This window comes from Acromyrmex echinatior, chromosome 3 (assembly GCF_024713525.1).
Source record: "Acromyrmex echinatior isolate Ae372 chromosome 3, ASM2471352v2, whole genome shotgun sequence".
Taxonomy (NCBI): domain Eukaryota; kingdom Metazoa; phylum Arthropoda; class Insecta; order Hymenoptera; family Formicidae; genus Acromyrmex; species Acromyrmex echinatior.
In genome coordinates this window covers 12,667,329-12,694,685 of record NC_141854.1, presented here as the reverse complement: position 1 = coordinate 12,694,685, position 27,357 = coordinate 12,667,329, and the positions used below count along the sequence as shown (strand labels likewise).

The 27,357-nt window shown below is 34.8% G+C and overlaps 3 protein-coding genes and 1 long non-coding RNA gene across 12 annotated transcripts in view; 3 read left to right on the top strand and 1 right to left on the bottom strand.

Moving 5' to 3' along the window:
- Positions 1-18,425, top strand: part of PlexA (plexin A) — a 271,478-nt gene extending 253,053 nt beyond the window's left edge. For all 3 annotated transcript variants that reach the window (XM_087404676.1, XM_011062885.2, XM_011062886.2), the window contains 9 exons: positions 5,839-6,570; positions 9,645-9,770; positions 10,002-10,463; positions 11,150-12,828; positions 12,910-13,123; positions 13,199-13,382; positions 13,468-14,178; positions 14,262-14,407; positions 14,504-18,425. In XM_087404676.1, the coding sequence (XP_087260802.1) occupies positions 5,839-6,570; positions 9,645-9,770; positions 10,002-10,463; positions 11,150-12,828; positions 12,910-13,123; positions 13,199-13,382; positions 13,468-14,178; positions 14,262-14,407; positions 14,504-14,677 (4,428 nt within the window). In that variant the 3' untranslated portion in view covers positions 14,678-18,425. The remainder of the gene's footprint in view (positions 1-5,838; positions 6,571-9,644; positions 9,771-10,001; positions 10,464-11,149; positions 12,829-12,909; positions 13,124-13,198; positions 13,383-13,467; positions 14,179-14,261; positions 14,408-14,503) is intronic.
- A 166-nt stretch (positions 18,426-18,591) lies between these two features.
- On the bottom strand, positions 18,592-24,465 carry LOC105150064 (patched domain-containing protein 3). Of its 3 annotated transcripts, none has more exons than XM_011062883.2 (10): positions 24,248-24,465; positions 23,807-23,955; positions 23,477-23,723; positions 23,179-23,255; positions 22,590-23,034; positions 21,708-21,947; positions 21,320-21,622; positions 20,304-20,871; positions 19,541-20,023; positions 18,592-19,059 (listed from the first exon to the last, which is right to left on the bottom strand). In XM_011062883.2, exons 2-10 carry the CDS (start codon positions 23,920-23,922, stop codon positions 18,683-18,685), a joined length of 2,856 nt encoding a protein of 951 aa, XP_011061185.2. In that variant the 5' UTR covers positions 23,923-23,955; positions 24,248-24,465; the 3' UTR covers positions 18,592-18,682. The 3 variants fall into 3 exon arrangements, with proteins under 3 accessions (XP_011061185.2, XP_011061186.2, XP_087260805.1); XM_011062884.2 differs by lacking the exon at positions 24,248-24,465 and adding an exon at positions 24,043-24,241; XM_087404679.1 differs by lacking the exon at positions 24,248-24,465 and having other exon boundaries at positions 23,807-24,241.
- Positions 20,792-21,271, top strand: LOC147910258 (uncharacterized). The gene is made up of 2 exons (XR_015544625.1): positions 20,792-20,903; positions 21,013-21,271. It is a non-coding gene; the product is annotated as an uncharacterized LOC147910258 (long non-coding RNA).
- Positions 24,466-24,532: 67 nt separating the features above from the next.
- KaiR1D (Kainate-type ionotropic glutamate receptor subunit 1D) overlaps positions 24,533-27,357 on the top strand; it is a 429,757-nt gene continuing 426,932 nt past the window's right edge. For all 5 annotated transcript variants that reach the window (XM_087404682.1, XM_087404685.1, XM_087404684.1 and 2 more), the window contains exon 1: positions 24,533-24,914. The gene's annotated coding sequence lies outside the window, so the exon portion shown is untranslated. The remainder of the gene's footprint in view (positions 24,915-27,357) is intronic.

Here is a 27,357-nt window from a genome sequence, read left to right as displayed (position 1 = left end):
AATAAGTGAAGAGACGCGTTGCATCACAAGAGAATTCCATTTGTTTGAAGTTGGGATGTAACATGTAAAATTGTTTAAGTTAAATATTTCTATTATAGTATCAAACTAGGACAATATTGGTATAAAATAGAGAGCAGCAACTTTTCCTATTAATATTAGATATAGATAATACGAGAAGAGAGTTATAAATGATGAATGACGTGGATTTTATGTCATACGAAAGTTTCCGAGATAGATCCATTATAATAGGACACATTACATTCCGTATTTCTCATGCAGGATTAATCCGAGTTAATTCTAATCGATTTCGTGCATTCAAGCCTCACTGTATGAACGCGCATTTGATTCGCTAGATAAAATCGATAAGGTTCATGAAATAGGATTCTCTCAGAATCTCTCAGCAGCGGAATACATTTGTGCCACTATCGAATGCTTCTCGGAGACATTGTCTGCCCACCATCCCCCGTTGCTATAGCTGAGTGGCGGTGGGGAAATCCCTCTTCTTTTCTTTCTTCTCGCATCCGCGAGAAGAAATCCCAGCGATGGTGCGGCGAACCGCGTCGAAGAATGCATTTAAAAATTCCGAAGAGACGCCAGTCGGGGTGAAAAGAGGAAGGGTGGAAGATAAGGAGGGATGCATACGTAACTCGACGTATAATCACCGCGTCGAAATGCATCGCGACGGCAGGAGTACCTCCGGATTTAATCGCATCGCACCCCGCACCGGTCCTGTTGTTATTACCTGTCACTGTTCCTTGAGACATTCTGACAGGATGCAAGAACGTGCCTCGAGTCAAGTCCTTGTTGTGATCATCGCTCTTAAATCCCTTTCACATCGTCACCTAACGTCTCTACGGTGCAGGAATTTTCTATTGGACTTCGATCGTTCGCGGCAGTCTTTGAGTCTAATGAGACTAGATATTTTCGGATTCAAAGCAGGAAACTTTATTAAGAAGGAGATGAGTAAAGATAAATAATTAAAAGCAATTTGTTAATAGCAATTCATTTTTTTTATAATGCAATTATTCTCTCTATATTTATTATCCAAAATTATCTCTATATTTATCCAAAATTATCAAAAGTCTTTATATTTTCTAATTTTCTGACTTTATGTTTTATAATTTTTTTCGAAAACTTCTTTTTATGATTTATCATTGCATGAACGATGTAAAATATGAACCAAGTTTTAGTGTTTAATTATTTTTAATGAAACTAGGGAAGCTATTATAATGCACCTGCGGATAACGACCGTTCTCACGCTCTCGTTAATTACATAAGGAACTTTCCAATAAATGTAATTCGTCGTTCATAAAGCTCACGATATCTGTAACATGTACGTTATCAGTAATTAACGATTGATTACACCGCTCGGCTGACAATCCGTCACTTCCTGTATGCGCCAATAGAGACAAAGACATATCTCGTTAATCGCGCTCGATCTCGTTTAATATGCAACGAACTTAAGGCGTGGATTTCACCGTGGCATTAATATGCGAGCACCTTACGTGGGACGCACGAACATGCACAACTTGAAATCGATTCAGGAATGTCGACGTTCGATTCACTTTTTATCGGTCAATCCGACGCACTGATCAGCATTGCCCACGCAATACAAATGCAAGGATAGATGCAATCGCATATGCCAAAAAAAATGGAAGCGCAAGCCAGCTCGTTAATTAAAACGTCCGCCTACCTCTCGGTAGCATCGTGATTATTATTTTCCTCACGTTAAAACGTCATCGATTGAGTGTCGAGACGCAAAAGATGGATATCTTATTTTCCGTCCTGCGTTTAATTCTTTTCTTGTTTTTTTATCCTTTATTTGCTTCTGTAGGCCGTTTTTCTTTTACATCTTTTTAGTATCCGCTTTGCCTTTAAATAGTTCCCCAATTTTGCTTTAATTGACGTAGTACATGAAATACATAGTTAAAGGACAATAAAATGACAAGATTTTAACAAGAACTTAACAGTTATTATTTCGATGTGAAGTAAAACTCTATTTACTTAAGTAATACTTTAATTAAGTAATATTTATTATTCTTTATTAATATCTCGTGCACAAAAAAAGATAAAGATTTAACTATTGTTTTATGCAGCATCATGTTTTATGAATTGGAATAATTATTGAACATTTGTTTCTTTTTTGTGATTTAAATCGTACCTATAGAATTTCTGAAAATTTAAATTTTAATATATCGAATTGTTATTTATTGCACTTACTAATTAGCATATTACATTTTCATCAAATTTTCTTACGTTTATCCAGCTAATTATTTTTTACTCTTCCTCCTATCTCCAAAATTTATTTTATTGTCATTTTTTTTTGCATCTATTGTGCCTGCGATCATCTGCACGCAACTTTCTTGCAAACGTCTTGCCTACGCCTTGTCTTCTTCTTCTTCATCATTACCAGGTACCTTCTTTGCGTTTGCGTCTGCCACGATGCTTCTTCTTCCATTAAGAAATAATTTCTATCTGCTCCTCCGTCTCCTCCCTTCGCTCTTAACCCTCCTACCGGCTCATCCTCGACCTCGTCGACCTTGCCTTTATCCCCGCGCGTTTATTAAAGCCTCTTTGTGCGTCGACGTTGGCTGAGGATTTGCCGAGGCCGAATGACGCGCGAACATCGCACTCGCGTTAGTGTATACCGACGCGAACGAAATCACGCTAAAAAGACCAGCCGCGGATACCGCGAGTGAACCTTAGAATTAACAACCACTAACACTCGGTAGCCTGATAATTATTATTATTATTTCTCTCCCGCTTCTCTCCAACCCGCTTAGACGCAAAGATTGTAACATAGTTACCGTGCCGTGATTGCCTGTCTTAAGTAACGACTCATTACTCGGCCAGAGGTCGAATGCTGATCGGTACGTAGTGGACAGCCCTTAACCCTTATTTAAGATTCTCCCAAACTTCACTATGCCACGATATTTCTCGACATCTCGCAAGGTTGAATCAACTTAACAATGTAAGTTCTTCCGGAAGATACGAAGGTCACTTGACATAAAATATTGAGGTACAATTAAATAATTAGATTACTGTGGAACTAGCAGAACTTTCGAAAAATATTATAATTTACATAAAGTATTAATTGGTTTTTTATTACGGATTTATTAAGGATTTAAACATCTCTGTCTTATTCATTTAGATTAATCTAATCCCTGCGTTTATATTCATGACTATGAGGAATTGTCAATGATATAAGTAATAATCCATTCCTCTACCTATATTAAAAGGCATTAATTATTGTTCTAATGAGCATTGTGGAATAGACGAACAGATGTTTACCAAATTGCGGCAAATTGCCTGTTGGCTCGATTCGCGCTGCGCGACGCGACTTAATTAATATTTGTTAATTAAATCGGAATAGTGACTGCGCGCTGTGCGTTTACCACGAACTTCGCTTCACTCTCTCAATTCAATTTGTTGTAAATTACACACGAATGCTTAACTATTCCATTTCTGCTTCGGCAGAATAGCTCGTTTCCAGTACGTTAATGTGTACGTCTTTTTCCATATTACATTATATTAATAAGCTACGGTTTAAATTGTGTCAATATTAGTGTAATGATGTTGAAAAGTTTAATATTTCCGTAAACTACACTTCCTAAAAGAGAATGACAAACGTTCTTTAAAATTTACGAAATTGAAGAGATTTACAAAATTAATTATTGAAATAAAAATATTACATATTTAAAAGCTGAAGGAAAAATTTGATTAATTAGCTTATTAAGAATTTGTGAAGCTAATGCGACTGTTATATTACCGTGATCTTTGTATAAAATCTTTTAGGCTGATAGTAATAATTACGAGCAGCGAATACCATTCTCAGTAAATTTATTACATCGAAGCTAAACGTCGCTGCTAAAGCGATCCACGTCCTGCTTCGATATGATTACTGTTATTACTATTCGAAAGAATGATCTTTTTATTAGGCCCGCGAACGATTCTAGCCCTCTGGGACTTCCATTCGTCGTCATTTCGCTATCAATTGAAGGCGAGAGACGTCGCGAACTGAGATTTAATTTACGATCCTTTAACCGCGACCGCGAATGAGATTCGCGGTGAGGTCTAAGAAAATGAATGCTACGCGAGTGCACCTGGCAGAGATGATTGTATGATTTCATGATCGTGCTCGCTCATGAAAAAAATGTGATGCGTTGAGAGTCTCACGTTAAAATAATAGCGTGCAAATTGTATTTACACTGTTACTTTCGATGGTTGCAATCTTATACCTGATGCCCGGTGACTACCAGTCGGCATTGGAGTTAAAAAACCTGTACAACGAATATACGGTACCCACCTGGGAAATTTACGGGAATGAATTTACGTGACGATGTAAATATCCACGTCACTTCCATAATACGAAAGTAAAATTCACCGCTCTGTCGAATGTTGCAGTCGGATTATTGTATGCCATTACTATTAAAATCGGTAATACGTCGGCAAGGGAACTGTACGTTTCAATATTTTTGGGAATGTTCACTATCGTGGAAATGGGGAAAACGGAATATGCAATGAGAGGTCATCACCGAACTAATATCGATAATTAATACCCAATAAATACTTAAACGGTAGGAACATTTACTCCGCGCTAGCTGGGTTAACAGTTGTTCATAATTTCGTTGTAAATATTTAATTCTTCATTCCGTTCGTGTCATCCTCGTTTCGTTAATACAAGAGCATTCTGGTATGTATATATATATATATATATATATATATATATATATATATATAAACAGTAAATATACAAGCCTGTTAACTGCAATCATCAATGACTGTCTCTCTAATTTTACATAAATTCGCCAATTATTGTAAATCCCCGATTTTTTAACTAGTAATTGAAAAATTGTCGATCAAGCCAGACTGAAACTAATTGTATAAAACTCGATACATGTACGTCAGTCTTCTTCAAATTATTAAAAATAATTGTAATTATATTTTAATGAGATTTTTGTGTCACACTCTCTGACATGATAAGAATGCATTACTTTATCCTCACTGAATAAATTGCATTGGAATGAACGGGAAAAATTAAAGGAATTTTATAATAAGCTGAGTGAAATGTACAATTTTATATTGCAAAATTTTATGAACATTCTGAAATTTTTTAATGAAAAATTTATTAAACATTCATAAATTTTATTTTATCTATTTTTCGTATGCAATTAAATAAAAATTTGAATTATTAAAAATATTACAAGTGGAAATTAGAACAAATAACTCAAATAAGGAATCCTATTTTCGGTCGAAGCGTATATTAATGTATCATTCTATACAATATATTCATGTTTTCCATGGGAAAAAACGATTCTGTTGAAATATTAAAAAATTTAACTGAATATAGATTTGAAAATAAGTTGGACCATCAAAATAATTATGTACGAAACTTAAGCATGAAGAGCAACGCTGCAAAAAGTTTTGACATTTAATTCTAACAATCAGCTCGAATATCCTACATGATTATTGTGATAATTCAACAAAATTATTTTCAGATCTGTATCTCTAGCTTATATAACTTAACAAAATTATTCTTTCTATGTAGATTTACAAATACATAGTTTTCTAAACTGCGCTAATTCATATTGTTGGACTTGAAATGCAATTATTTTGAAAATATTACAAATTACAATCGTCAAATAGATAATGAATATCATTGAAAATTAATCAAGATTTTCTTTGACCGAAATAGGGAATTCTGTCTCTCATTTGATTAAAAAATGTGTAATTACTTCTTTCTGTAATTGGATCTACCTGTTCTACCTACAATAATTTGATTAAAATAAATTAACTGCGCTAATCAATTTATATAAAATGTGTATATTTCTGTTACAGGTGGTAGTAGAGAGCTCGACGTTGGCATTGGAGTACGGTGATCTTGAGATTGATCCTGGTTCTCCAGTGAACCCGGATCTGCTATTCGATTCTCAACTGATGCATCTTTATGTGCTGACGGAGAAGAAGGTCTCAAAGGTCAAGGTGCAGGAATGTTCGGTTTACAAGACGTGCTGGGACTGTCTGGGCGCCAAAGATCCATATTGTGGCTGGTGCTCGTTGGAAAACAAGTGCAACCTTCGCAGCGACTGTCAGGACGCGGCTAAGGATCCACTCTACTGGATCTCTTACAAAAGTGGTAGATGCACAACGATCACCACTGTCACACCAGACCAACTGCAACGCACCACTGCCAGGACTCTCGAGCTCGTCATCGAGAACCTGCCGACGCTGTCCGGGCAGTTTCTGTGCGCATTTTCCGCCCTCGACAAGACTCTAATCACGAATGCTTCGCGAAAGTCCTACGGCGTGAACTGTACCACACCGAGAACCGATTTATTGCCATCGATACCGCCGGGCCGACATCATTTCACAGCCAAACTGTCGGTTCGGATGACAAACGGGCCCGATTTGGTAGCGACAAATTTCACTTTCTTTGATTGCAACACGTACAGTTCCTGTACACAATGCGTATCATCGAGCTTTCCATGTGACTGGTGTGTTGACGGTCATCGGTGCACACACGATACGGCGGAGAATTGTCGTAACGACATTCTTGTCACTGGAGTTAGCGTAAGTATCTTATTATTTATCTTTAGAGTAAGAAAAAATTAAGCGATATTTTCATAAACGGTCAATAGAAGATTTCGAGTCAAATAATATATATATATATATTTATATTTCCAAAAAAAGCTTTCTCTTTAATTCTTATTTGAATTTGATTAAACGATTTAAATAGTTAGACGATAAATCTTTTAAATAAAAAATGACATACAAATATTAACCTACTTGATTGCTCCGTCGTCATTCAATGTTTTTTTTTCTTTTTTTTCTTGTTTTATTGCATTCGCATAACACAATATATTCGCGAAAACACGGTTAATAATAATTGCGCTTCAATTACTAGAGTATGACGATCGTGTACCATTTTACGTAGCACTTCCAACATTGACAACAAATGCGCAATTGCACAAAATATTATTAATAAATGATACTAAGAGCCGCTTCAATTGACTCATTCGATCAAATAACTCGAGCGTTACTCCGCGTTCGCGCTCGTGCATTTGGAAATTGTAATTGCATTTATCATGAATTGTAAAAAATATGTAGCGCAACGTGAGACGTATTCAAATATAAATAAAGGAATATACAGTGAGTGCAAAAAGTATTCATATAGAGAAAATATCTTTAAAAAAACTTTATTAAAAAAAAAATATTAATTAACAATTTATCAACAAAAAATAAAATAGATTATATATTCCTCAAAATTATTTTACGTACAAAGATGTGAAATAATTATAATATATTATCTTAAAGTGTGTGTAAGCGAAAATAAAAAATTATTTTTTTTAGACCTATAAAAATTCGTACAGTCGAGAAATTTAACTTCTAAAATCAGCAAAACTGTTTTGTTTATGTTAAGATGGAAAGGTACTAATTGTATATAATTTAATGTTTATTTTTTACAAATAAGACTTTTTAGTAAAAATTTATCCTGTACAAATACTTTTTGCACTTACTGTAATTATTGTAACGGAATAGTGATTTATATGAATCTTATCTTCTACGGCCTCAATCTCCAAAAATAAATAAACGTGTAACATGTGCGAAATATTGTTTCGATAAACAGTCTTTGCTCCAATATGTTCGCGCACTATTAATAAATTGTAGGAGCTATTGATTGTGCGGACCGATAATCGCTAATTGGTCCGAATATTCACATTACGAAGAATAATAATGCGACGACACGCGGAGTGGCTTGTGCTGCTGTCTGCCTGCTTCTGTATTAATCGCATGAATGGTAGCGTACCGATCTTGCTTATACATCGACCAGCCGTATGCCACATAAAACAAGGCTGTACGCCAACCAAAACGAGCTTGTCACCTCGTTCTACCGAAATATACAATGGTTTATCAAATAAACACGGGTCGAATATGTCTTTTGTATTCGAAATCGATTTCTGAAGAGCTATTATTATTCTTGCATTTTGGTTTTAATCGATTCGCATCGCCTAAATTACAAACATTATCACTAGATTTGAGAAACTTTATCAAAACATAATGAAACGTAAGGAAAATATTGTTACTTGAATTTTAATTGAACGATTTAGTCGTCTTCTAACTTTGATTGATAAATAGGTATATGCATTTAAATCTTTGTATCAAAATATATAATAAAATGAATCATGCAAAAATTTAATGAGTTTATAATCAAAACTATATTATTTTATAAGTGGTTCATAATTTTTAGATCTTAAATAGTAATCTGAAATTATTGCGAGGAAATTTTTGTATCCGTTTAATATTTTTTGCTAAATCTCTCGGGCAAATGGGAATGTTAAATCGTGTTATGTTATTAAATATGAAAGATATTGAGTAAATTGTATCATTAATAAAAATATATATATATATACATATATATACAAATGCAAGTATCTTGAGTGTAGCGACGTTGTGTTGAATTTTTTTATATTAGGTGCGCAACTAAGTTCTCGCTGTTATTTTGATGGCATTTTCATCAAAATAACAGCGAGAACTTAGTTGCGCACCTAATATATTTGATGTTAATTAGAGTAAAAATAATATTTGATATTATTTGCACTTTTAAAAGCCATCTATAATGGAGTAAACCATAAGTCATAAGAAATTGACCACTTACAGTCGAATGTGAGGAGAATAATTGACTATGATTGGTCTATTTTTTACGGCTTACAATTTATTACCTCTATTATAAATGGTCCTTTAAGATATACTCGACCGCCACACAAGAAATCCCAAAAAGTTCCTAAGAAATCTGTAGTAATTTAAATATAGTCAAAGATACTTCTAAGAAGTAAACATATATATTTCCAAGCTTCACACAGTAATTGATACATAATTATCAGCATTTTTTACATTTAAAATTTTATATATATATATATATATATACGCATGCATATCTTGATTTTATATGAAGGAAATTAATAGCAATATTCCACATATCAAATAAAATTGTTATATTCATTATTGTTGTTAATTTTCTTTACAAAATAAAGACATACACGTGTATATGCATATTTTTGAAATTAATAAAAAATTATGTTCAAATGTGAAAAAAATTCTTGCTGAAATTAATATCATGCATTCGCTTATATTTACATTTTACTGAAATTCATTAAAGTTTCAAAATGGATTTACATCATTTTCGCAAGATAAACGATTCATATGTGCTGCAAACTCACAACATCTAATTTCAGAGAGAATTGCGATTCTGTTGTTGCGTACATGTTAACATGCATCAACTAATTTCATTTCGACATCAACTTGATTTGATTTGGAGTTAAAACGTTGCGTTCACTCCATGAATATTAATATGTGATTATCAATTAACTTGTAATTTTTGATGAAAACTTGGCGCTGAGAACTTTGCTCTATGATTTGAATTACGTAATATCTAAAATAATCAAATGAAATAAAATCGAATTAAATAAGATAAAATGCTAACAGCAGCAACCTAATAAATTGGATGAAAAAAAATAGAGCATGAGTGAAATAAAATATGAAAACGGATGAATTTAAAACGTAAAAATTTAGAATTATTTTAACAATGTATTAATTTAATTAAAATATTATCTTGCCTTTTTGATAAATTTATGTACATCTTGCAGAGAATGGGACCAAGCTATAGGAGTGGGCCAGGTTTTTGCCCCACTATAAATGCCACCGAATCTCAAGAGATCCTCGTGTCTTCCGGTATAAAAAAAGCGATACGAGTTAAAGTGCATATCATTGGGGTAAGTAAAAAAAATTATTACATCACTAATGATTAGATTATTTTTTTTATCTTCGAATTTTTGTGGAATTATAAAATATTACAAAAATTTTACGAGTTTTTTAAAATTTCATTTCTAAATGAAATGATAAATTTAATGAACATCTTAAATCTTAGTTTTTATAAAAATTAAATATATCATTGAATTCAGAATTCTATTGAGATATTAATGTACATTCTGGCAAATTTTCAGCAATTCATCATACAAACACGGTTCGTGTGCCAATTCAACATTGAGGGTCGCGTGACGAGCGTAAATGCGCGTTTGCTAGCTGACACGATCTACTGCGAGGAAACGGAATTCTCTTATACCTCTCGTGCTCCGAATATCACGGTACCTTTCGCAGTAATCTGGGGCGGCTCCAAACCTTTGGATAATCCAGACAATATACACCTTGTGATATACCGTTGCCGCGACATGGCAGACAACTGCGGCATGTGCTTGGCTCTGCCAACAAAGTACGGATGTGGCTGGTGCCAGAGCTCAGACAGATGCGAGGTGAAGGATCAGTGCGACCGCGGCACTGGCATGTGGCTGAACAGCAACCAGACCTGCCCAAATCCGGAGATAAAATCATTCGAGCCGGTAATGGGCCCCTGGGAAGGCAACACAAACGTGACGATTCGCGGCATCAATCTTGGCAAGACATTCAAAGTAAGAAAGGCGTCACTTTTGTTTGTCTGTTATCGAAGTGAAATATAGTCGCTTTTGTCTATCATTCTCGTTTGTTGTTTGCATAGTATAATATATTACAATAATTAATAGGAAAGATCGATTTTTTTTAAAACTTGTTAAAGAATATCTACATTTCTAAAGTACTTTCGAAATTCGCAAAAGTTATACGAAATTATTAAACATTTTCAAAAGCGCGTTACATCGAATGTTCTAAAATCAAATTTATTTTAAATGCCTTAAACGCCATGATCTTCTAATATTCATTAAAAAATGTTTTTACAATATCACTATTTTTATCTAATCATATCTCAACTAAAAGTTAATATTTAAAAAAAAATTTTTTAATTTACTTTTGAGAATATGTATTTATAAATTTTTATATTTATTTATAAAGATATAAATAAATTACATTGACAATTAAATTATTAAAATTCTATTAAAGACAACTTGATTTTTTTAATTTGTTATCCTATGTTAAATAAGTAAGATCTCTTTTTTTTAATATTAATATGCGATATCTAAAGATTTTTTAAATTAAATATTCAGTAACATTCGTGTTTATATATTTAGCATGTTAACTTTTTATTATCATTATTACGATATCAACATTTGTTATTACAACTAAATTATTTAATATACTTACATAATTTTAATATATGTTGCAGGACATAGTTGGAGGCGTTACCGTAGCCGGTATGCGATGTCTACCGTATGAGGAACTTTATATTCGAACGAAGCAAATCGTTTGCCGAGTCGATGGACCTGGCACGCAGGAAGGCAGGAGTGGACCTGTCATTGTGAAGATCGAGGATTTCCGCGGCGAATCAGACTACAATTTCGAATTTGTAGATCCACAGATCATCTCAATATCACCCAAGTACGGACCTTTGAGCGGTGGTACTACTATCAAGATCACCGGTAATTATATGAACGCTGGCAGCACTATCCATGCTGATATTGACGATCTTCCCTGCTCTATAATAAGTGCCGAACCTAACGAGGCTCTTTGCATGACGAGTCCAAGCGATCAAAAGCGAAATGGCTTGCTGAAGATGTCTTTTGATGGTGGTAAGCGTTTATATGATGGCCATTTTGAATATGTCGACGATCCAACAATTGAGAGTGTGGAGAGTGGCGTGGCCGGTCAAATGAAGGTTCCAAAGGGAATTCCAGCGGGTGGAATAAAGATCTCGGTGACCGGCAAGAATCTCGGCTATATACAAAGTCCACAAATGTATGTCTACTATGATGAAAAGATGTTCGTATCACAATGCGAGGTGCACAGTCAGGAGAGCATGGTGTGTAAGTCACCGACCATCGAAGTGCCCGAACACATAATATTAGATGCCGAACGTCCGCTCTCTCTTGAATATGGTTTCCGCATGGACAATGTTACCGGCGTGCAGAATCTCTCGCAGCACGGCTTTAATCACTTTCTTCTGTATCCAAATCCGATCTATGAAGTCTTTGACGAGGAAGTCAAATATTATAAGAGCGATTATCTAACGATCAATGGTCAACATCTCGATCGTGCCTGCCAAGAGTCGGATGTGGTTGTGCAAATCGGTAATGCTTTTTGCAATGTCACATCTTTGTCGCGGCAACAACTCACCTGCCGACCACCCTTAACGCAACCACCAGCCATTGATGCTCAGGGTCTGCCCAATAAACAAGAATTGCCGGAGGTGGTGTTAATAGTGGGCGGTGCGCTTCATTTTCACATTGGCAAACTTAGCTACGCCCTACCAGCTGGATTGAACGGGCCATTGTCGAAACCCGCGCTCATTGGCGTGATCGTGGCCATTGTGATTTTAGTAGTCGTATTCATAGCATTCCTTATCGCTTATCGCCGAAAATCTACGGAGAGCAATCGTGTATTGAAAAATATGCAGGAGCAAATGGATATTCTCGAGTTACGAGTCGCTGCCGAGTGTAAGGAGGCTTTTGCCGAATTACAAACGGAAATGACTGATCTCACAGGAGACCTCACTAGTGGTGGCATACCCTTCCTTGATTACCGCACTTATGCGATGATGATATTATTCCCTAGCGATGACAATAGTCCGGTACTGCAGTGGGATAGACCAGAACTCGTACGAAAGGAGAAAGGATTGCGCTTATTTGGTCAACTGATAATGAATAAGACTTTCTTATTACTGTTTGTACGAACGCTCGAGAGCAATCGTTATTTCTCGATGAGAGATCGAGTTAACGTTGCCAGCCTGATTATGGTTACACTGCAGAGCAAAATGGAATATTGCACGGACATCCTGAAAACTTTGCTGGCGGATCTTATCGAGAAATGCACGGAAGGCAAAAGCCATCCAAAATTATTTCTTAGGAGGTAAGTATATGACGTTATACTTTCAGTTATTAATGTTCGATGAAGATACTTGTGATTTTAAGAAACTTATTTATTTTGTAGGACTGAGAGTGTTGCTGAGAAAATGTTGTCTGCTTGGTTCACATTTCTCTTGTACAAATTTATGAGAGAGTGCGCTGGTGAACCGTTGTACGTATTGTTTCGCGCGGTAAAACAACAAGTCGATAAGGGTCCTGTTGATGCGATTACTTCAGAAGCACGATATTCTTTATCCGAAGAAAAATTGATTCGGCAATCCATCGACTTCAAGCCAATGGTAAAGATGCGTTAATAATTCGACAAGATAAGTTGATGCTTTGCAATAACAATAACGTTTCTATTACAATTTTAGACGGTTTATGTTTCGATATCCCAACAAACCGTGTTTGTTGGCGGAATGGATCCTAACACGGAGAACGTGCCAGTCAAGGTCCTTGACTGCGACACAATATCTCAAGTGAAGGAAAAAGCGTTGGATACGATCTACCGAGCGACTCCGTATAGTCAAAGACCTCGAAAGGAGGATCTTGATCTTGGTAAAAAAAATCTTGCACTTGAATACTTATTAAATTTCATGTAAAATTATGCGATTTTTATATTATGCTTAATGAAATATTGCAGAATGGCGAACTGGCGCGTCAGGTAGATTAATTCTCTACGACGAAGATTCGACAACGAAGACAGAGGGCGAGTGGAAGAAGAGAAACACTTTGAATCATTACAGGGTACCGGATGGAGCATCACTCAACTTAGTCTCCAAACAATCGTCTATATACAATCTTTCAATTCTGTCAGAGAAGACGGACAAATCGCACAAATACGAGACTTTGAATCTTAGCAAGTTCAGTTCGGCGAGTCCCCCTCTTTCTCGCGCCACTTCTCCGCTTAATCAAAATATCGAAGCTGGTATGAAGATTTGGCATCTTGTTAAGCACCATGACTCTGACGCGCGAAAAGAGGGAGATCGCGGCAACAAAATGGTCTCAGAAATCTATTTGACGAGGTTATTGGCAACAAAGGGTACTCTCCAGAAATTCGTCGACGATCTGTTCGAGACAATATTCAGCACTGCCCATCGAGGCTCGGCGCTACCTCTCGCCATCAAGTACATGTTCGATTTCATGGACGACCAAGCTCTGCAACACGGCATATCCGATCCGGAAGTGGTCCACACGTGGAAGAGCAATTCCCTTCCCCTTAGGTTTTGGGTTAACCTCATAAAAAATCCAAATTTTATTTTCGATATACACAAGTCTAACATTGTGGACTCGTGTTTGTCCGTCGTGGCGCAGACATTTATGGATAGCTGCTCAACGTCGGATCATAGATTAGGTATGTAATTTTTACTAATTTTTACATTACGTCTGCGTTAATTAAGGAGATTCAAGAATGCATTTTTTTTCTGCTGTTCTTAGGTAAGGACTCTCCGAGTTCGAAACTATTATACGCGAAGGACATTCCAGTGTACAAAGAGTGGGTAGAGCGTTATTACTCAGACATTAAAGTCATGCCAGCCATATCCGATCAAGACATGAATGCCATGCTTGCCGAAGAGTCGAGGGTATTTATCCATCTTTATATTCGTAACGTATAAATTTCATAAATTTACTCAGTACGATTTCTAACGCATCAACATTCGTTTAACATTTTGTTTCAGTTGCACACAACGGAGTTTAACACGAATTGTGCTTTATACGAACTGTATACATACGCGGGTAAATACAACGAACAACTAATAGTCACGCTCGAGGAGGACGAGTTCTCGCAGAAGCAGAGACTGGCGTACAAGCTCGAGCAAGTGCACAATATAATGGCGGCGGACAATCCCTGATGCATGACCATGAACTCCATGAAGCACATGACGAAATCTGCTCGTCAAGAGTTACCCTGCTGAGCGGTCAATCGCGGTCCGATGTAATTATCAACGACACGAACGAGGGGAACTGGCCTACCTTGAAATCGATAATCTCAGGTTCCGTGCAAAAGCCAGTTTTCTCAGCTTAACGCGAATCGCGAGTGAACTTTGGAGTTATTCCAGACAGGGGGCTAGAGCGTCGCGAGTTAACTGGGAATTAATTAAAGGACTAAGTGTTAAAAGTATGTGTCGAGGAAGTCTTCTCAGAGGTCGCCAGTTCGTAGGTGTGGCCATAATCATAAGCACATTGCCGCGTGCGCGTATAATTGTACATAAGATATCAAAAATCATGAATAATTGTAATAGGATATTAAATGTACGATCACCCCTCGACTCGACGGTCGAGTCGAGTGCAAAAGCGGGGCGAGAGCGTTTCCCTCGCCGCGCGGTGATCGCACGCCCGTTTGCACCGCGAGTGATTTTAAAAATGAATGTAATAATGTGAAACACACTAGTGATAAGAGAGGCGCGAGTGAGGGAATCAGCCGCGATATCGATCGATAATTTGTAAATGTGTTTAAAAAAAAAATAATACGGTCGATTGCCGGCGCCGTGATCTCGGTGATCTGGCGATTTTTAACGAAGAAACATTTCCATCCACCGCTACTCTAGCTGAAATTTTTTGAACTGACGAATTTTAAGAATGATAATTATCGATAACGATGAAATAATTAAACGATATGGATATATTATATATGTATGGATGGTATGTCGTATGTATATGTGTACATATATACACTTTATACTGGCGCAAGCATGCCTGTGTGTGCGTGTGCGTATATCTAGTATCCGATGAGGAGGCGCGCGTGCGAGCAGGTAGGACGGTATCCCGCGCCGAGTTATTTTGCCATAACTTTATCACACAAAACGAGACTTAAGGAAGTCTCATTCGCTCACGCTTATAAGCGCGCTGTCGCACGCTCCATAACTCGGCAGCGCCGTACCGCACGCACGTGCGTATTTAATATGGTGTATTACGTATACTTACACGGCGCTCGAGAAGGGAAGGAAGAAGGGAGGGAAAAATAAGTCATCCGCGCAACGGAGACAGACTGTGTATTAGTTAGTAAGTAATTAATCTATGGACTATGGCCGCGCGCGAGGCCAGCTCGATGTGACGGTTGTGTTGAGTGTGCGTGCTTCCCCCCTCCTTGGTCTCCGCGACTCATTGTTCCATTTCGCCATTTAATCGTTCATTCCTATCGTCGTGCATCCATCACCGATGTCATCGTCGCTATTCCATAATCATCGATAATGATCTATCCTTTTCCTCCCTTATCCTTATGTCCATCGTTACCTTCCAATCCCTCTCTCTCTCCTCTCATACTATTTGTAGCATGTCCACCATCGAAGCTCTCCTGTTCTTCCTTCATCCTCCTGGAATTCATCTACGTACTACTTTCAATCTTTATCTACCCATCTTTCTCTCTCTTTCTCTCTCTCTTTCTCCCTTGTAATGCTTCAACGCCTCCGTCGTCATGTTGTTGTCACTCTTAATTATTGTAATATATAATGAATCACTGTTGAGTATTGTCTGATTGTAATACATTGATATTGAATTGATATTGAATTGATAATCATTAATTAAAAGTGTAACATTAACTCTGTGGATGTAGCCATATTGGTGTGCGTGAAAGTGAACCGCGCGAATGGATGTGTTTGATCGAGAGCCGAAAGCATTGCCGAAGAGTCGCCGCACCGTTGAACAAAGTTATCCGACCAACCTGTCATTCCCTTCGTATTTACGCACAAATTGCCAAATCACACCACATTATCTGTAAATCGGGTGACAAGTCCGATCTACAGAATACCTGATCCTGGTATGATTTTACATACTCTTGCAAAGGATTAAGGAATTAATGGGATTCGAAGCTTGAGTGTTCTTCGAGCTCATTTAATGTGACGTTCTGTCAATGCGTACGGCTGGTAGCGAATGACGGTTGTCCGACGTGTATGCGCGTGTGCATGTGTCCTGTGCGTCAATTCAATGTGCAGTTATACGTGGAGAAAGTATTTATTGCTCAAAAAACATCGGAAGACCGTGGTGGAAAGGTAAGGAAGCGGGTAAAAGATATGGAGTTGTTGGTAGGCTTACTGGAAAAGGAATTGGGGGGAGGGTGGGAAAGTCGGAAGAAGGAACAGAGAATCTACGCGGTGGCGAAGACACATCGCCAGACAGGGTAATAATCGCGCGATTGGGAAAAGAGGCGGGAAATGGTACAATTAATAATGATGGTAACGGGTCAACCGAACGATCCGACAACCAATGGTTTCCCTCGAGGATGAGGCGTGATCGCGTGCTCGCCCGCTGTTCCGCGCACAAGAGAACAGGGCGTGCGGTACCCTCCCCCGCGCACGCCGACTTCAAATGGTACTAATAAACCCAAAGTGCCTCTGGTAGATTTTTGGGCATAAGCTTGAGTAATAAAGACTACATAGCGTTTACTATAAAAAAAAAAAAAGAAAGGAAGGAAAAGAGACACGACTACGACGCGACTGCTGATTATAATAAAACGATAATAAAAGAGCCGAGAAAGAGAGAGAAAAGGGGGGGGGGGAAGAAAACGAAACGATGGCGAGAGTGCTTCTGACGCGCCCTCCGCAAAACGATTACACGCGAAAAGCGAACGGAGGTGCGGACGTACCGGGTGTGTACGCGGTGCGTACGCTAATTAATCGTTTAGATAGATATTAACGTATAGTCGGTAGCCTAGTCTCTATGTCGGTGTCTGTCTGCCCTGAGTGTCTTTCCCACGGTGTACCCCTCAAGTGCGTGTACCTTGAAACCCCGGCGAGCAGATTCCCTCACAATCCAACGCCCTCGGTCACCGTCGTCCTCGAGTTCAGCCTCTCCCCCGCGTCACGTCCCCGGCCGTGTATCGACCCATTGTGGATCCTCGCCGTCCTTTGTCTCCCGAGCCCAACCCCCGAATCTTCTCCAGTACCTCGACACCCCGTCTTTTAAACGCAACTAACTGTGCTCACATCACGCGTCATTCGCCACAATTACCGATCGGCACGTTTTGCTAAGTAAATATTATTATTATTATTGTATCGATGGTTCCTCATCAATTATGGAATATACGAATCCCGATTTGTAAAATTCGATTTAACTAAGAAGATGTGTAATAACTTAATCATCGTATCATTCATGCGTGGCTTGCTGCCCCCGGCAGTCTAACTACCGTCGTATGCTTGAATATGGAGACAACGTGCGCGCCTCCGAGAGTGTTTCTGATGTACGTTAGTGAGCGAACGTGTACGAATTTTTGTGTGTCTATTATATTCCCGTCTCTCTGTACATCTCATTCAATTTGTATTCCCTTTCTTCTTGTCGCTATCAATCGGAGATCCATCTGATTGAGCCATGAGAGGTGGAAGAGACAACTTGAAAAAGAAACAAGGAAGATGAGGTTGTATGAATGAACGGCTGAACGAATGTCAGATGGATTGTGCAAGACTGAGAGAGGCAGCGGAGGGAGCTTGCCAATCAATCCCGAGGTCGCTCCCTCGCCGCTCATTTTTATGTCATAAACATTAATTATGATTATCCATAAAGGATAAACGCATCCAACAAAACATAATTACGTTACGTTTATAATAGTCATGTTCCTTTCCGATCGATGATAATTGATAATAAATCTATATCAACCTTGCTACATTATTTTGTACTTGTTTTTTAATATTTCTTAATTTTTTAATCTTAATATATTATATATACATATACATAAAAATCTATAAATAATATTGTTTTTAAGTTATCAGACGTATTATTATCATTATTATTATTAATTATTATTTTTGTATAAATGTGTGATTAATAGTACGGATAGTGTAATAATTTTGTATGTTTATTGAACCAAAAATAAATATTATTGATAAAGAAAAAGGATTGCCTGAACAAATATCTATGTTTCCGTTTCAATCTTCATCATCAATCGTAGAAATGGCTTTTTCGGACATCGGTTGTGGCTTTTGCATCACACGTAAACTTTGCGGTCCGATACTGCTTAACACGACCGGTAGTAGGATCAGTCCGTTCCATAGCCCAAACAAAATTACCAAGTAAAATATTCGAAAAAAGGCCGTGAACACGTAGGACGATGAGAAGGCTAGCATCGAGACAGCGAGGAATGTTGAACCCGCACCATATGCGACCGCTGCACCGATATGTCTCACTGCAATCAATGTTCGGGTCTTACGAGCATTAACATCATCCTCTCGCGACTCAGCATTCAGGAAAGCATGTGCAACATGTGCGGCATAATCTACACTCAAACCGACGGCCAGCTCGAGACCTGTAAAAGATTCTTACTGAATCTGACTATGTTTGATTAACAAGAAATTCGCTTTAAACGTTTAAACATCATTTTAATGCAACGAATAACTCGTATTGTATATTTTGTAGTCTAAAAATATATACTATGATAGAATGATTAGAATTTTATGAAGATCAAGATGAGAAAATTGAGAATGAAAATTGACTTTGCACGCAATCTCGTGATTTCGTATATAAATATCTTTTTATACTCCTTGCAGTCGTCATTACAGTATTAAAAATAACAACAAAATTTCCCACAATAAATGAATTGAATTCACAATTTTATTTACTTTATACTTTATAAAATTAATTTATTGCAAAACAGAAATTCATTAAAAAATTTTTTTTCATTTTATTAAATATTTTTTCTTCCTATTTACATGTATATATTTATCTTTTATATAAACAGAATAACAAAACTACGAATTTATGAAACAAAGTAAAAAAAATATACTCACCAATGCAGGACACCACGTCTATTGTTAGTCCCCAAAAATACATGAAGCCGCAAACATTTAGCAATGTGAGAAGTACACAGAGTAAGATCCAAAAACAAGTCTGCATCTCAGCAATGAGAATCGCTGTGGTACCCATAACACAGATTAATGCCAGAATGATGTTTCGTGATAGTTCTTGACTGATTAATTTATCGGCAGTCCAAGGTCCGAACATTTTGCACCACACTGTCACATATCCGTGAATTTGCGCTTCGTTTGTTAGGAGCTTACTATTATCCATCGCTGGAATCCATTCGTCAGGACCTTCAAATTGTTTAAAGTAGAACTCAATGGTTGCTACTACGATTCGTGGGGCATTCTTCCCACATTTAAACTTCTCTTTGAAAAAGAAATTTCTCTGATATTTGCCACCAGCTCGACTAACAAGAAATTTCGATAGATAATCATGGAACTTGTCGTCTGTAAGTTTTGTAGATTTCAAATCTAGTGAAAAATAACATACAATTAATTTGCAAAATTATTTAATTAATCGATGAATGATGTGTTTATCTCAAAAGCTTTGCATAAAATTTATTCTTTTATGAATTAAAGTAAATTCTAGATATATATATATATATATGTGTGTATATATATATATATATATATATATAAATTTATTAATTCATAATACTTCAAAAATTCATTCTTTTTTCAGAAACAAATTAAAATTTTTGTCTCGCCATTTTTAAGACAAATGATTCAAGTAAATATTATGATAAATAACCTGTGTCATAATGCAGTGATATGAATTTTGCGAACTCAATTGGCCAAGGTTCTATATTTTGTATAAAAGACGCATTTTGTAAGCGTTCTGTCAGAGATATTATTTTAGAAAATTCAGAAGAGTAATTAATATCATCTCCCATAAGGACGAAGGCCTCATGTCCTTGATTGGGAAATGTTTGAGTTCGGATAGCTATATAGTGAGACAAATACGAGTCTTTCGGTAATAACCATTTTGAATCAAACCATTGTTGCAACCTAAGCAAGCCCATAATACTTATAGACATCATTACAAAAGTAATTAATACAATAATAATTTTCCCAGGTGTGGTTAAGACTATCCGCGAGTAGAAGAAGTTTATAAATTTCCAGGAGACTGCACTGCTCACGTCTGATGATTTGGGCGTAAAGTTTTCATGCGCGATACACGGAAACATCCCATTTCGTTTTCGTTCCATTCTTCTAGCATCCAAAGTAAAACAGGCAATAAAAAATGTAATTTGTAATAAAAATGTCACAAATACACCCACTGCAGCATAGATACAAAATGATTGAAGTGATGGCAATATCTAGAAGAGAACATTATACGTTATATCTTTTGGTAATTGTAATTATTTCCATGCAGATTAAATAATTAAATAACTAGGTATTTTAAAACAAATGCAGAAGTTGAATCAAATTGATAATATATAATTGTTTTTTTTTTGTAGGAATAAATAAAAAAAGATATAGCAAATATTTTAATAAATATTTTAATATTTATATAAAAACAAAGTTCTAAAAAAGTTTTATTCTCATATGAAATAAAATATTTTCATTATACTGATAAGAAGAACCAATTACATTATTTAATTAAAAACTATTTATATATATTATTTTCTTTTAAAGTATAAAATATATCCGAAATGTAAGTAACAATAAACATAAACAAAAAAAGTAATTGAAATAAAATCGATGAATTGGCCACAATAGTTACACATTCTTCTTCATGCGTATTGAGTGATTAATTCTACATACTGTAGAAGCACCAATAATAAATGCCACGACGTCGGTAAGTGAGGTAATACTGATAGCAGAACCGGCATGACCTAACATAAGCCCGATTCTTTCTGTTAATGGCTTATTTAAATTTGATTCATCGGTATGTATCTGCTTCCAAGATGCATTAATTACGAAAATATCATCAATTCCTAAACCCAAAAGCATAAATGGCAATGAAGTGTGCACTGGACCATATGGGATTCCTATTAGAGAGCATACTCCCACCGCAAGTATAAATGCAGCACCCACGCATAAAAGACCGGTACTAGTAAGACAAAACTGCGGAAAAGTGTAGAGAACTTTATACTAAATATAAATTTCAAAATCACCCAAATATTATTATTCTTCTAATAATTATACATACCCGCCATTCCACCCAATTACGATTCGACAAAATCATTAAGACGTATAGAAACATTAACAAAATTCCTACAATTAATTTATCTATATCTTGAAACATAGATGAACCAGAAATGTCTCCGAAGCTTCTACCAGCTTCGTAATAAAGCATCAAAGAATTATTTCTTTCGCTTTGCAGTTGATACGAAAGATTTTGTATATTTTCCAGATAAGCTGATTCCCATTTCAATACATCCTCTGTAGCCTAAATAAATAATTGGTTTTTATTTCTGAGTTAATTTTTACTTGTTTATTAGTCAAATTAGATACAATGTTATGAATTAAAATAAAATTCTGAGTAATTTATAGTAAAGAATATTATGTTGTAATTGATAATAATAAAAGTAATAATCTCATATAGAAAAAAAACAATAATTATTAAAAAACAGTCATATAGAAAAAAAATAGTAATTTATATAAATAGTATAAATAGTACAGTAATTATTAATTTTTTAATATTGCCACAAAAGTATATGTATTACAAAAATAAGTAAGATTTATCAAGTAATATCTATTAAAAGATATAGATAGTAAGAATAAAATAAAAATAATAATGTTCTGATGATATATATATATATATATATATATATATATATAAAACTTTAATATCATATATTGTTATTTAATAAATAAAGAATACAAATGATAGAATGTAATAATAAAAGGCCTAAATCATATTAAAATGTGAAGAAAATTTTCAGTCTTTTTCTTTTAAATCAATTTTCTATAATTATTTTCAGTAATATAAAGTTTAAGGTAAGATAAACTTTATGTCATGTAACATTTATTCAATATTAAAGCAATTATTAATAAACATGATTCAGGCCTTGACATCAACTCACCTTACCCAATCAGCAGTTCCCGCATTGTTTCCAATTTTATCCATGTCCACATTGAGAAAACTAACATGAACCATCAGATCAGTCCGTACAGCTTCCGCAGCGATAATCCTACCGCTTTCATCTAGAGTTACGTCTCCCAGAAGATCACTGAAATTTATGGCGTGGCCCAATGTGGGACTCACTTTTACTGTATTTACCTTTGTGATAATATCTTCTACAGAATCTTTTTCAATTTTAGCACTATCAAAATCCCATATATCTAAGATACTAAATAAAAGGCAATTCATAGGTAAACTCTCAATTATACTGCAATATAAATTACTATCGACATGAATGGCAGGTTCAAAGGTTTGATTAACTTTAGAAGAGAGATCATCATTAAAAAAATTGTCTTCGAAAAGAGAACTTTGTCTCTTATTTCTCTTTGTAACATTAGAGATAACAGGAATCCTGTAAATAAAAATTTCCTTTATATGTATGTATAATTGATCGCTTTTTTTATAATATGCATATCAAATTTCATATCAAATTTTACAATATGCAATAAAATTAACTTTTTAATGAAAATTTTACAATTAAAAAATTTGTGCTTACTTCATACAGACATCTGTCCATGAAATGTTCTCAATCGATGTCTGAGTAGAAATCATTTGTTTAGTGATTTCATTTAACTGCAACAGATTAAAAAATATATTCTGCATTATTAGTAGACCTGTTCTTTTTAGATGAACCTCTAAAAACAAGATTTATCTTTCATTTATTCATGTTGAAAAAAAAAGAAAGAAAAGATAAATTGTGCAAATTTAGCCAAAAGAATAGATCCAGTTACATGACAGTTAAGAATAAATCGAGAGTCAATTGAAATAAATCATCTTTTTACATATATAATTACCCTAATAAGCGTTTGCTGTTCTAAAACATTGTCATCAGTTAAAATAAACGTTTGAATTCGCAGAGTTTCTAAGTAATGTGACATTAGCCATTCAGTAGTCGTCACAAAGTCAGAATCTGGTGGAACCCAAAGTTTGATGGGATTCTTTTCCTGTCGGAAACGAAACAGGCCTAGGACACACACTAATACTACCACAAAACATCCGAGCATCCATTTATATGGACTTTGAGCGATGTGTACTCCAAGCCTGTAAACAAAATAACAACGTTGCTCCATTGTTAAACTGTTCCGGCACTCAGTTTGTTGAAATATTCCAAAGCAGGGACTTACTGATAGAACAAATGTTCTACCGTCTTAGATATGCGTTCTGGTAGACTGTGCCAGAATCTACGACACGATTGTATTTTAACCCGATCTTCGTGCAACTCCATTTCTTCCTTGGCCATTGTATAGTTGTGCTCCAAGATTCACTGTCAATACTGAAAATTCAAAATAGTAGATTTTCAACCGGCAATGGATTTTGGAACGCAATTGAAACAGTCGAAAAAACAAATTCAGTGGATTACTCAATGTAACGTCTAGCCAACGCGAACCCTTGCCAACTGGCAGGACATATCACATGACACACTAGTGACTAGAACATTTCCACTGGATGACTAATCGCGATTTACTATTACGATGCATTTATTCCATATTGCGACCATCACGAATTTATATGTAATCGCGAGTCTCGATGATATTGTTTGACTTTGACAGCGTGCTATAACCTACAATCAATAATCCCCAAAACCTAAATGGCGGTGCGCTCATATCTCCGAGTTCGTATCATGAATAAATTGCAAAAATCTGCTGACAACACACTGTTGCAAGCGTATGCTCGTTGGAGATACGAGATATCTGAAATATTCAACAATAGTTGACATTGTTATTCACAACGCGAAAAGACATTACGTCATTTACGTTTGTTGTCTGCTAGTGCATTTGTATGCGCGAATACGCGATTGGTCGAGGTCGATTGTTAAAGGTAGGCGCGCAACGAAAACAACGCAAAGATACCTTTTCATGCTTTACTCGATGCTCACTTTTAGCGTCAAAATAGGCGATCAGAAATGATCAAAATTAACACTAAAAGTGGTCTATTTTGATGTAAAAAATGTACATCAAGTATCACCATAAAATTGTATCTTTACAATAAGACTCGAGTTGAGCACCTCTGTGCTAGAAATCACAGCGCGATGCGCACAACGGTCTGCGCATTACGTCATTTGAATTAGTTTGAAAATCGGTTTGAAATATCACGTCGCGCGCGATCGGAAATTCGCTTCGGATTTTCAATTGTTTAATCGTTCAGTGTGATACAGTGTGTTGGGATTGCCAATGTACCAACGAATCGAGCCGATTAGCGTCGAAATTAACATTGGACTCGTGTATAATCGAGGTATGTTAAACCGTATGTATATCGTGCACAACAGAATAAAGGCAAAGCTTCAATACAAAGATGGTCGTAACTGAGTCGCAAAACGTGAATCATAGTCATAGATCAACACACGATGTTTTGTTCAACCTATAACTACGACTTACGTTCTACGATTCAAGTTACAGTCATCTTTGTGCTTAAGTCCTAAGTTGTTTATCGAGAATACTAGGTTAAGAACAAATAATTACATTTGTTATATGATTGTGAGTGATTGTTTTTGCGCATAATATGCATGTCATCATTTTATTTTTATTCTTGTTATTCATCGAATATTATATAAAAAAAGGATAAAGTGATATATCATGCGCATTATGCGAAATGATGTATCTCCTGCATTTCTTCACAATGCAGTCGCAATAGGTATAACATAAGACAATATGTGTATGTGTGTTTATGTAAAAACTTAGAGTATGAGATTTATTAATTTTTACTCTCATTAGCTCTCTTGTTTTTACGCTTTATGTTTTCGAGAGTTCTCTGGAACTTTTCTTTCTTTGTCTTATTTTGTATTATGTTATTTGTATTATGTATTGTCTTTTTATATTATCTTTATACAGCACAGAATTTGCAATTGTTGCAAAATCTCTGCAATGTTGCTACAACAACAAGTAATATATATGTAGCTTTTTATAATATAAATAGATATAGCTTTTTTATAATATAAATTTTATTATAATTTATTCTTTCATAATTTATTTATATCTTTTATTATAAAATTATTTATTACCTTTTTTATTACAATTTTATATTAATTGTTTGAATATTCTACCATATTTAAAGTTAATGAAAGTGAATATGAACCGCAACTATCAAATCTCTCTGATAAGGTATCTTTATATCTTTGAAATCTTGTATTAAAAAATCTTAAAAGTTTGAATAGACTATGAAATAATTTTTAGATATTTTAATTTAAAGATATATGTACATTACATATTAAGACTATGGTCCACTTGATGTAAAAATGTTTCGAAGCATTTTTTTGATTGGTCAATTAATGAAATTCTTTCTTCTGGTTGATCAGTCAAATACTTCAAAGCATTTGTAGTGTCAAATGGACCGCATGAAAAATCCGTGCATTCTTTATTTTAATTTTGTAGTAGATTAAAATACGCACAATTTCCTGTGGCGGGTAAACACAAATTTCAAAAGGTGATTTATTTAAAACTATTACTTAAACACCAATTACTATATTTTATTACACAATATTTTCTGAGAAATATGTCACTATTTCCTTGCAAAGAGTTAAAGACAAGACATCGAAGTCATTTTAACAACTGACTGTAGAATGAGATCTGTCGAATTATATATTGGAAGCTAGAAAGTAATTGACCTTTGGAATTGATTATTACGTAATTATTATTCTAGATCGAGACTTCGAAGGAGAATTGAAATAAATATATAAAATCTTCATAATAATGCATTTCAATTATAAATCAGAAACATACATAATTTTTAAATTCCATTTATATCTTCTATTCTGAATTATATCTTTGTTTTTATGAAAACAACTATTAATTTATTTATTAATTTATTAATACATATTTTTATACATTATTTTTTAGGAGATTTTAATAAGACTAAAGTGCGCATTTTTAATAATACATATAAATAAAATTAGATCTTTTAAAATTAACTCTAATTTGTTATTTGTCAAGAGATTTGCTATTAAGTAAACTGGTAAACGATGAAAATAAAATGTAAGCAATATTAGAAATGTCGGCAAATTTTTTTTTATATAATATTTTTGCACAATGCGTAACAATGTAGTTATATTTCTTACTCAAAATATAAATTGAACAATTAATTACTATTTAAGAAATAATACTTCATTAGTCTTTGAGAAATACTCAGTAATTTGAGAGAATAAAGAAGAAAAGCTAGAATCTAATATAATTGCATATGATTGCTTATTTTTTAAATTATTATCTTTAGGAGATAATTATGTAACTCAAGATTAATATTTGGTTATTACTTCATATGAAAAATGATTCAATTAAATTGTTTTTAATAGATTTAAGATTATACAGAAATTATATTGATACTTCTTCTTGATAAAGATAATTGTAAATAGAGATTTAATTTTAAAACTATAATTCTGATGCTATCAGAATCGTTTCAACTTTATTCAAATGAAAGAACAATGTATAAGTAATCAATATTATTAAAGTCTAATGAATTATTTTTATTGACAAAGGATTAATAATGAAAATGAGTTTCGGGAAATCGTGATAACGTTTTGCTGCTTTTACATTAATATGTAAATCATATATGTATAACGAGATAATACTGTGTATTGATAAACATTATCGCATTTTATTCAATTTACATATTCACATTTAAAAGAAATTAAATTAATTTATTTTAAACTTTAAGCTTTAATTAAGCTACCTAAAAATAAAAAATT